At 37.7% G+C, this 12,342-nt stretch overlaps 1 protein-coding gene across 3 annotated transcripts in view; it reads left to right on the plus strand.

The window, feature by feature from the left end:
- CTDSPL2 (CTD small phosphatase like 2) overlaps positions 1-12,342 on the plus strand; it is a gene marked incomplete at both ends in the record, with an annotated part of 36,330 nt that overhangs the window by 1,566 nt on the left and 22,422 nt on the right. The window contains 3 exons of one of the 3 annotated variants that reach the window (XM_084240360.1): positions 5,207-5,390; positions 6,590-6,739; positions 11,825-12,040. In XM_084240360.1, the coding sequence (XP_084096486.1) occupies positions 5,207-5,390; positions 6,590-6,739; positions 11,825-12,040 (550 nt within the window). The remainder of the gene's footprint in view (positions 1-5,206; positions 5,391-6,589; positions 6,740-11,824; positions 12,041-12,342) is intronic. The other 2 variants (XM_084240361.1, XM_084240362.1) reach the window with 2 other exon arrangements.

Consider the following 12,342-nt stretch of genomic DNA (forward strand, 5'->3'; position numbering starts at 1 on the left):
GGGGAGCAGAGCAGGCAGAAGGACCGAAGTACACTGCTAAGGGGAGCAGCGGGCGGCAGGAGAGGTCTGCACGCCATGTGGGACCCTCCTCTGGTGGCCGGGGAGCAGCCGGGGATCGAACCGGCGCCGCAGAGGCCGCGCGCAGTTTCGCAACCCAGCGCTCAACCGCTGCGCCACCGGGGAGGCCCTCTTAAACCTTTAGATCTCAGTCTCCTGTATCTTTTTATTGGTTGTTGGAAACCAAAAGAACATTTCTTTTTATGGCTTTTATCTGTCAATATATATCTCATTGGATATTAAAAATGAAGAGTTTTAGAAATAACATTTATCATTAGGATTATAAACCTAAAACATGTTAATATAAGTAACATAACTATTTTCTGGAGACAAACAACAAAAGTCAGAATCATGACATTTATAATTTTGTAAATCTAATGGTGCCTTAACAGAAGGTAGTTTGTTACCACTGAAGCATATAAAGGAAAATATACTCAAATGTATTTAGAAAAGAAACTGCAGTTTGGGCCTACCGTGGTGGCGCAGCGGTTGAGCGCTGGGTTGCAAGGCTGCCCGCAGCCTATGCAGCGCCAGTTCAATCCCCGGCCACCGGCGAGGGTCCCACAAAAAAGAAAAAGAAAAAAGAAAAGAAACTGCATTTTAATGTCTTTTTTAGAAAACTGGATATTGTGTTGAATACTATACCAAAAATAGACAAGTAGTATAATTTCTTATTGAAGATTAAATTTGAAGGGACTGTAATGATCTTTTTGTTGGTCTGTCTCTCACTTGGAGTGGAATTTTAGCCTATCTAAGAATTTGTAATTTTATGCACTGTTTATTTGGAAAATTTTGGCTCAGTGAATTATGCAGATCTTCTGCATGTATTCACATTGACATTTCGTTAGTCAATATTAAAATATTACAGTTGTGAGCATGCCCACTGTTCTCAACAAAACAATCTAAGTTCACTTGTCAGAAAATACCTACTTCAAGTGAAAAATAGAATCCACAGAAAAAGTGGTCTAATTGAGCTAACAACTCATGCACATGCTTTTATTCCTTCAAGACAATTATGGGGGCCTCCTGATGCCGTAAGGGGTTGGGATGCAGCACTTTGAAGCTGTCCATAGCCATTGCACGCTGGTTCAATCCCAGGCCAGGGAGCTACCCACATGACGCAGCAGACCTCTCCTGTCTCACCCACTGCTCCCTGAGCAGTGTATTTCAGTCGATCTGCCTGTTCTGCTCCCCACTCTCTCTGGTGAATCCTCACACTCCCTACCCCTATATCTCTGGCCTGCACCTGAGCTCTTGTATAAATAAATAAATATTTGGGGGGGAAAAAAAGATAGTTGTGGAAGCACAAGTTGAGCGGTAGAAGTGCTTTGTGTATACTTTCCATCTTGTCATACAGAACATTAGCACATATTTACAGGTTGGAATTTAAATTTTCAGCTTCATCAAGGACATTCTTAAATAGATTGGCCCACCCCCAGCAAGTGCATGGCGGTAAAGAAAATAGTAACTAGTGGGTGTCAGTGCCTTGATTTAGGCTGAGGTTGTACTTAGTTACATCCACCACTGCTTTTTTGCAAATGTCAACACAAGCTATTCCAGGATAAACTGTGAGATGCAAAAAAATAAAAGCTCACTACTTGTTTTTCCTTTTTTTTTTTTAAATATTTATTTAAACAAGAACCGGGGTACAGGCCAGATATACAGGAGGGTGAGAGGTACTCACCAGAGACAGAGCGGGGAACAGAACAGGCAGGCAGACTGACAAAATGCTGCTGAGGAGAGCAGTGGGCAAGACAGGAGAGGTCTGCCACGCCAAGTGGGTTGCTCTGCTGCTGGTGGGATCGAACCAGCACTGCAGAGGCTGCGGACAGCTTCACAGCGCTACGCTCAACCACCTGCGCCACCAGGGAGGCCCCTACTTGTTTTTATTACCTTGCATTCATACTAAATATATTTGATAATTAGTTGATGCTACTAACAAAAACAATCAAAATAGCAATACCAGCCACATCTGTGAAGCAGAAAAGTTCAATTGTGAAGACTAGATATTGGCTAATTTTCTGTATTTTTGGGTATATTTTAAATCAGTGAGTTACTTTATCATTGGAAAGTAGAAGTGCCTGTTTCTTTTATTCACTTTTTATTCAGCAAACTTACAGCACTACCTTTTGTGCACGAATATATTATTATATGTCTCAGATACTTCTCAGATACTGTGTACACTTTTCAGTCAGTATAATATGAGACCTTATTATTATTATTTTTTTTAATGGGATACCACTGAGAATGATACCTTAATCTTTAAGGCACTTCACTGGCATTTTTTTTGAAGCAAAGAGTTTTTGACTTTTTTTTAAGTCTTTTTTTTTTTTTTTAATAGAGGCATGTTTTATTTATTTATTTATTTGCTTGTTTGTTTGTTTGTTTATACATGCACTGGGTACAGTCAGAAGCGCGGGAGGGTGAGAGAATTCACCAGAGCCAGAGCGGGGAGCAGAGCAGGCAGAAGGACCGAAGTACACTGCTGAGGGGAGCAGCGGGCGGCAGGAGAGGTCTGCGCGCCATGCGGGACCCTCCTCCGGTGGCCGGGGAGCAGCCGGGGATCGAACCGGCGCGGCAGAGGCCGCGGGCAGCTTCACAACCCAGCGCTCAACCGCTGCGCCACCGGGGAAGCCCGAGTTTTTGACTTTTTAAAAACTTCTTTGTACAATAAAATGTTAAATTCCTTTTTAAAAAATTGCTGATCTCCAAAAAATTGCTGAATATACAACTAAATTGGTCCCATAATTGTACTTAAATGTGTTCTAATACATAGGAAACATAAAATGTTTATTTATTTATGCATACAAGAACTGATCTGTTCTGCATGTTTTCTGACATGCTTTATCTGTAGAGGTGTTATTCATTGTGTGTTTAATTACTACAATTTTGTGTGGGATTTGACATTTATACGTTCTTGATACTCTACGTGAGAGTAGTTTTTTTAAAGTTTTGGAAAGTTGTGTGGTTTTTTATTAACTAGCTTTGTTGTTTTGGTGTGGCATTCAAAGAGACAGTGATTGCCCTTTTTTTAAAGATTTATTTTACTTGTTTATGCATACAAGGACTGGGGTGTAGGCCAGAGGTGTGGGGGGTGAGCGGATTCACCAGACACAGAGTGGGTACAGAACAGGCAGATTGACTGAAATACACTGTTGAGGGGAGCAGCGGGCAAGACAGGAAAGGTCTGCTGTGCTATGTGGGTCACCTCCTGGCCAGGGATCGAACTTGTGCTACAGTGGCTGCAGATTTCTTCATAAACTGAGACTTATCCCCTTGCACCTCCAGGGAAGCCCCTGTGCTATGATTTTTTGAGGAATCATCAAATTGGAGAAATTGCTGAATAAAGTAAAATTCTGCATTGAATAATACTTTCTGTATTACCGTTTTTCTTTTTTGTTCCAGGTAGGAAATTTAATTTTGACCATTTATAACAACAGGATTAGTTTTAAAAATTGCAGAAATAGGGCCTCCCTGGTGGCGCAAGGGTAAGTTAAGCACCTCACTATGAAGCAATCCGCAGCCACTGCAGCACAAGTTCAGTTCCTGGCTGGCCAGGGAGCAACCCACATGGCTCAGCAGACCTCTCCTATTGAGCCCGCTGCTCCCCTCAGCAGGGTATTTCAGTCGGTCTGCTTGTTCTGTTCTTCACTCTATCTCTGGTGAATCCTCTCACCCCCAGCTCTTGTATGCATAAATAAAATAAATAATAAATAAATATTTAAAAATATATATCAGAAATAGTAAAGCAGTATCCAACCTTTTTTTTTTTTTTAAAAAAAGATTTATTTATGCATTCAAGAACTGGGGTACAGGCCAGAGGTGCAGGGGTGAGGGGATTCACCAGAGACAGTAGGTAATAGAATAGGCAGACTGACTGAAATATACTGCTGGCAAGACAGGAGAGGTCTGTTGTGCCATGTGGGTAGCTCCCTAGCCAGCTGGGGGTCAAACTGGTACTGCAGAGGCTGTGGATAACTCACAGTGCTGTGCTTAACCCCTTGTGCCACCAGGGAGGCCCAATATTCAACCTTTTGAAATGCATAGTGGCATATTACATTATTTGCTGTTGGTGTGAAAACATCAAATACAAAAAGAAGTTAGTTCTGTTGGATAGGAATGTTATATATAATGTGTATGAGATATATATTATAGATTCAGAAATCTAATTCTTAAGAGATTTCAGGCACTCATTGAAATAGCAAGGAATTTATATGTCAGCATTACTGTAATGTAAGAAAATCACACTTGTGGCAGATGGCTTCAGAAAAATTTTGCAAATGAAAAGAATAGCTATAAATGGAGAAAAATTAATAAAGCTATTGCTTGTTTACTGTATTAATCATTAATACTGAAAAGTAATATAACCTGATTCATGTGACTTTGACCTATATTAAAAAAACCGCACACGTGACTGGGCCTCCCTGTGGCACAAGGGGTTAAGATGCAACCTATAAAGCTATATGCAGCCACTGCATCACAAATTCGATCCCCGCCCAGGGAGCTACCCACATGGCGCAGCAAGCCTCTCCTGACTTGCCCACTGCTCCCCTCAGCAGTGGGTGTATTTCAGTCAGTCTGCCTGTTCTGTTCCCCATTCTGTTTCTGGTGAATCCTCTCACCACCACCCCCCCACCTCTGGCCTGTACCTCAGTTCTTGTAGGCATAAATTAATCAATCTTTTAAAAAAAATGACTTTGTTAAGGAGTAGACTCTTTAGTTGTGACTTGGACACAGAAGGAAATGAGGTTGGCATTGGAGGATGGCAATTTTGGGCATATTATTTGGTGGCATATTTGGTATTATGTGCTATGACAACAAATTCCAATGGGATTCTCTTGTATATCCTAATAGCTCAAGAAAACAATGTGTTCTTTAGGACATTTTTAAGGATAATGGGAAATTGCTGAATATCCAGAGCCCACTGTACAATTCAGTATTTTGATAGCATGAAAACTTTAATAGACCCTAGGGAAAGGATTTGAATTATGAGGATTTTTAATTGTATTCGTGTATTGTAATTCCATCAGTGCATGCTGCCTCTAACATTATCCATTTTTTTTGTGTTTTGTACTGCTGTTGGATATTAATTCCATTTAGTTTCTCCTAAAAGTGAAAAGCATTTACCGAAGTATAACCTATAAGGTAGAGTGACTGCTCAGTGCCTGTTTTTTTCCTCTTGTTATCTTTTAAGGAAGAAAGAGAAAATCCTTCAAAACGGAGTAGAATTGAACGTGATATAGACAATAATTTGATCACATCAACACCAAGAGTAGGAGAAAAACCTAACAAACAGATATCTCGAGTAAGACGGAAAAGTCAAGTAAATGGAGGTTTGTTAACATTTAGATACTGTTTTATAAGGTTTGAGCAGAAGTCTCACCTGATATATTTCTTTCTTAAAATTGAACAATTTCTGCCTAATTTTTATACTCTCCTTTATATTAAACATTAGTAGCATGAAGTAAAATAAAAATTTGCCTTCCTAATATAAATCTACTTTGCATAAAAAATGACAAGTAAATGAAGTAACTAGCTTTCTGCTATTTAGCATGAAAATGTATATGGATCTAATTTTTTTTTTTACCTCAGACTCATTTCTTAAAGCAGTAATAACTGTGACCTGATTTAATGGAAGTATGTACAAAGAATTTGCTTCTGGATCATGGAATTTCAGAGCTGAAAGGGTCTTGAATTCCTAAGCCCAGTGATTCTTAACTAAGTGGTTTTATACTCTGGGGGACATTTGTCAATATAATTTATGTGAGGGGAGATGGGGATGAGTGGGCTACTCGCACCTAATGGATAGAGTTCAGGAATGTTGCTAAGCATCCTGCAATGCATAGATAGGACTGCCCACAACAAATAATTATCTATCCCAAATGTCAGTAGTATTGATAATGGTAAACCCTGTGTTAGGTCAATACCTTATCAAATTTTGAGAAACTTCTAAGGCAAAAAAGGAGAAAAACAAGGACAAGCAGAGAAAGCTATAAGTAATAATTTTATAGCATAGAGAACTACGAACTGCTTATTCTTCCTAAACACTCTGAAATGGTGTCCTGATCTACATAAATGATTTTTGCAACTGCTACACAGCCTTCTGCTTCAATAGAGCTATGTTACCTCTATTTACTTAGCTTTTAGTCATTAGAAATAGATTCCATAATAGGTTTTATAAAGTGGGCAGCATCTGAAAATGTAAAAAAAAAAAGACAAAATGTGGCATTTGTATTTTTGATATTTTAACTTGGGTGCTTTACTTATGAAGAATTAATTTCATTTTCTATGTATGTATAATATATAATCCTAGATGTAAATTACTTGGAAAAAACTCAATAAAATTTAGCATTTATGAAGCATTATAAAGAAATTTATAAAGATCATTTGATTTACAGTGATTTACCTCAGCTCTCTTTCTTAACATTAATGTTAGTAAGTTCTCATGAAATATTTTTTATAATTAAGTTTAGAACATGTTTCTTGACAGTCATATTTTCTAGATAACAGCTTTTTCTCTCTGATTTCTTAGAAGCTGGTAGTTACGAAATGACGAATCAACATGTAAAACAAAATGGGAAATTAGAAGATAATCCTTCCTCTGGCAGTCCTCCAAGGACTACATTGTTGGGGACTATATTTTCTCCTGTTTTCAACTTTTTTTCACCAGCAAATAAAAATGGTAAGTATAAACCACTAGCCATAATTTGGTTTAAAAAACTAATAGGTATTCTAGTTTTGTATATGATTTGATAGATTTCACTGGCATGTTTTGCCAGTGTCTTATGTTTATATTCAGCTTCATTAAAAATGCATAGCTTGGAAAAGCTTTTTTTATTTATTTCAGGGGGCTGAAATAAATAACAGGTTATGATTAATTCTACTGAGTGAATAATTTTGATAAAGTTTGAACTAGAGGGACAGGTTTTTTCCTTTTCTGTCTTGGTATGGCTTCTGTAATCCTTAGAAGCCAGAAATATTTTCAGTATTCTCAATCAATAAAATGGAGCTTGATGAATATTTTAAGTGAACTGAAATGAACTGAAACTGGTCGTTTTTTTTTAACGCACTTACTCTTTGTTATCATTTATTTGATCCTCTTCTGCCCCACCCCCCACTTTCAGTTTAGACAAATACTGAAATTACTAATTCAGATGACTTGAAGAATCAAAATTAACTTTCTTCTATGTATTTTATTAAAGATTTAGCCAGTGTTCTAGCTGATGATTAATATCTAATTTCATATATAATAATTTAGTCAGTTATTTGAGTGCAATATTGCATCTGCAATGATGGTGATAAAATATTGGGCACATTGAAAACAGCCATTGAGTGCTTAAGGTCTGATTACTTAAATCCTTGTTTTTATTATGTGTCTGGATGATCGTGTAATTTTTTTATATTCTTTTTTTTTTTTGGATTTTTTTTTTTTGAAGATTTATTTATTTATATAAGCACTGGGTACAGTCAGAAACGTGGGAGGGTAAGAGAACTCACCAGAGCCAGAGCGGGGAATAGAACAGACAGACTGATGAAATACACTGCTGAGGGGAGCAGCGGATGTGGGAGGAGAGGTCTGTCGGCACCATGTGGGACCCTCGCCGGTTACCCCGGATTGAACCTGTGCTGCAGAGGCTGCGTGCAGTGCTCAACCGCTGTGCCACCGGGGAGGCCCAGTGTAATTTTTTTTTTTAAAGATTTATTTATTTATGCATATAAGATCTGGGGTGTAGGCCACGGGTGCAGGAGGGTGAGAGGAGTCATCAGAGATAGAGTGGAGCTGGACAGGATTTATTGAAATATACTGCTGTGGGGAACAGTGGGCGAGACAGGGGAGTCTGCTGTGCCATGTGGGTTAGTTTCCTGGCTGGCCAGGCTGGGGATCGAACACATGCTGCAGTGGCTGCCAGTAGCTTCATAGTGCGGAGATTTAACCCTTGTACCACCAGGGAGGCCCTGATAGTGTAATTTTTAAAAGGCATAATGGTGTACTGTAAAATCAAGGTGTGTTGGGGCAAGAATAATGCATAGCAGCACATTGAAGGATTATGAAGCAAAACAAAAACTACCTTTAGCTTTGTTTAACCTAGTATTTCCTAGACATTTACCAAGAATGCTTTTCTGTGGAACATCTGTTAATATCTTATGAACCAAGTGCCCCATATAACATCTTTGGAAATGCTGTTGTAATAAATGAATGGACTTTGGAGTTAATTAAAATTATTTTTTTTAAAGATTTATGTATTTTATGCATACAAGAGCTGGGGTACAGGCCGGAGATGCGGGGGGTGAGAAGATTCACCAGAGACAGAGTGGGGAACAAAACAGGCAGAATGACTGAAAAACACTGCTGAGGGGAACAGTGGGCGAGTCAGGAGAGATCTGCTGTGCCATGTGGGTTGCTCCCTGGCCAGCCGGGGATCGAACTCATGGTGCAGAGGCTGCAAACAGCTTCATAGTTTGCATCTTAACCCCTTGTGCCACCAAGGAAGCCCCTTATTAAATTATTTTAATAAGCTAGCCACACTTTAGCCTTGTTACCTTCTATATGTTTTTTTAAATTCTTAGGCCTCTTAATCCATGAAAGAAAATATATTTATCATTTTGAGGGGTGATTTGAAGATTTCTCTTTATTCAGAAAATATCAATCATCTACTGTTTTCCAATCATCTACTGTTTTATATCAGTCCCTGAAAATTCAGAGATGATTTACCCAGGGGCCTGGCTCTCAAAGAACTTAGATTTTATAAGAAGGAGAGATGTGTGAATAAGCTTAGTAAATTTTTATGGCTGTGTTGATGAAATTATGATGCCCAATTATTCAAAGAATGGCATGGTCCTGTATTCTGGGTGGCAGCCCACAAATGACTTCATAGGAAAACTGAGTCTTGAAAGGTGATAAAGGCCATTCCAGGTAGACAAAGCAACATGAGCAAAAATGTAGTGTGTTTGAAAATCCAAAATTAGTTTGCTACACATAGAGTATTGGACTTGAGGAATACACAGGAAGGGATAAGAACCAAGAGAAGAAGCCAAGAGAGATTTTGTGTCTAGAAGCCAAAGGAAGAGAGAACTTTAAAACCAGGGTCAAATAATTATAAAGATAGAAATTAGCATGGAAAAGTAATTAGTTTCTTTTGCAAAAACAGATTGGAAGCTTAATAACCTCAGGTTAAAGGAGTGAAGTGGAGAATAAGAAAAGAAGCAGCGAATGTGGATTGCTGTTACGAGTAATGACTATGAATATGAAAGAAACTGGAGAAATCACAAAATCTCAAGGGATAGTTTGTGAATCAAGCATGTTTTAAGTGTCAGGGAAGGATCTAATAGGAATGGTTGAAATATTGGGAAAAGAGTAACTAAGAAAGACAGATTGTAGCGTCTACTACAGAGATGGGACAATAGAATAGGTAAAAGGACTAGAATGAAACAGGGAGAAAAAAGTCCTTTTTTCTTCTGTTGCTGAAAGAAAGAAACCGTGAAGGTGTATGCAGAAATAGATGTTTGGGCAGAAGTTGGTGGTGGTGTAGGCTTTTTTTTTTTTTGAAAGATGGAGTCATGCTGAGATAGTCTGACAGGGATTGATAACGGTGAAGGTTTAGAATGTTTGTTCTTGGGAATAGTTAAAAGACGCTGATTGAGACAAACATGCTGAGCACTGTGATGAACGCCTAGGTAAAATTAGAAATTAGAAGTAGTGTTTAGAGTACAACGTGTCTTTATAATTGTATTGTTTCCTTTAGTAGCCTAGGACTGGTGCTAAGAGGCCTGTTAGATTGTTTTCTGTGATGGATGACAATGGAAAGGGAAGGGAGCAAGGACAGTGAGGCTGCTCGCTTGACACTTGTTTAAATGATACACCATGAAGTAAATAACTACATGAGTGGGATTGGGAATGTATTTCGATTTGAGGGATATATTTGGAAAAGAGAAACTGACAAACTTGAAGATCATATGTATGTGATATAAGATAGATAATTGGAAGGCCAGGAGGTTGTGGTAAGGGATTAATATATTTGAATTTTAGGTCTCAGAGGTAAAGAGTTTCTTAGTTTTAATGTCCAGATAATGGCCATGATAACGATTGCTAAAGTGCAGTATGAGTGGAGATAAATAGCATAGTAGGAACAGATAAATGAATTCTGATTCAGCCTGTTGAGTACAGGAGAATAAAGAGTGTTGAAGAAAGGTGGTCTCTCTGGTGGCCTAGGGGTAAAGTCTTCGGTACTGTCGCCTCTAAGGCCTGAGAGCAATCTCTGGCCAGGGAGCTAACCCACATATGGCACAGTAGACCTACCGTGTCTTGCCTGCTGCTCCCCAGTCCATCTCTGGTGAATCCTTTCACCGCCTGCACCTCTGGCTACATCCCACTTCTTCTACGTAGACTCAATAAATAAATGGCAACTATCTTTTTTTTTTTTTAAGTGTTGAGGAAATGGTATCAAGAAGAGTTATCTTTAGAAAGAGGTTACATTTAAAGCAATGAGAGAGAAAAGGAATACTCTTGAGAGTTTGGAAGTTGACTTTATTGTTGAAAATTTAGAGGATTCTATAAAGAAATGACAGAGTTGGAGTCATTCCTGAGTGCAGAATTGGACATAATAATGTGATAGAAACAGATAATTCTGTCTCCAAATTAAAAGATTCTCATGATTAGGGAAAGGGTTAGCTGGTTCTTGAATAAACTGCCTTTAATCTAAAAATTCCAGCAAGCCACAATGGCTAGAATGCTTAGTACTAGAAGAATCAGAAGCTTTTGGGGACTAATGAATATATATATATATATTATATATATATATATAATGAATATATATATATATATATATAGAGAGAGAGAGAGAGAGAAGAGGGGTCAGATTTTTATTACTGCTGAGACATATAAGACATGTAAGAAGAAATTGTGTTGCATCATACTTAAAAGAGGAAATAAAACTGAAGATGACCATTTTTTTTCTCAGGGAGAAAATCTTAGAATATATCTGAGGGACACCTCAGATATTGTGGGTTCAGTTTCAGGTGACCACAAGAAATTGAATGTTGTGATGAGTCACATATCATTTAAAATTTCCCAGGGCATATAAAAGTTATGTTCACATTACATTGCACTACATATTTCAAATTTGCTGACAGACTAGATTTGGGGGGGGGGGGGCTAGGGTGTTAATAGTGCAGTATATAAGTATGTGTGTGTATCAACAGTTGTCCAGATACTATTCATAATGTATGTAAATTATATCGCAGTAAATTTTGACTATCAGTGGATGTTTCTAAACTAGTCACATACTTGAATAATTTAAAAAACCTTTGTTCACAAATATTGCTCTTGTTCCTCATTGTTTGAAATGTCAGAAAAGAGTTCACTAAATTGTGGTATCCTCAATTTTGTTCTGTTGTACTTAATTTTTCTAAATCAGTTTTTATATTTTTTAATTGAAATATACTTGACATTTAACTTTGTGTAAATTTAAGAGGTACAGCATAGATTAGATATATCTATATATTGTAATACAATTGCCATTGTAGTGATAATTACCTTTATCACATTATATAGTCATCCTTTTTCAGTGGTTGGAATAAAGTACTACTTAGCATGGTTTTGGTGATTGTAATACAATATTGTTGTCTGCATTTATTATACAGTGCACTAGAGTTCTAGAACTTATTTAGTATCCTTAAATAAAATCTTTTCTATCCTGCTCTTCCCCCCCCCCCGCCAACAAGTTTGTAAGTGATGATTGTAACTAACTACAACGAATCATGATTTCAGGAACATCAGGATCTGATTCCCCGGGACAGGCTGTAGAAGCTGAAGAGATAGTGAAACAACTTGATATGGAGCAAGTGGATGAGATCACTACCAGTACCACTACATCAACTAATGGAGCAGCTTACTCAAATCAAGCAGTTCAAGTGAGGCCATCAATAAATAATGGTTTAGAAGAAACAGAAGAAACAGTTAATCGTGATATCCCACCCCTTACAGGTGAAAAAAATTTCTTAATATGTTTTCACTAGTAGTTTATAAAAATACAGTATATTTTTAAGTAAGCAGATTAAATGCCGTTAGTTTTCTTGTTTGAAGTTAAGGTAATTAAAATTGGAAATAAAACTTTTTTGTAGAAATTCAGTCATTTGGAAATTGAATTTTAATTTCTCAATCTGTTAGTCACTCTACAGTTTAATTTTTTGTGACGCTTTTACTACTTGGAGAAATTTGACACAACTAGATAAATATATGCTCATGTTTATGAACACTATAATTACACCAGTCTGAGACTGTTAGGT

Source organism: Talpa europaea (assembly GCF_964194135.1).
Source record: "Talpa europaea genome assembly, chromosome: 8".
In the NCBI taxonomy this organism is placed as follows: domain Eukaryota; kingdom Metazoa; phylum Chordata; class Mammalia; order Eulipotyphla; family Talpidae; genus Talpa; species Talpa europaea.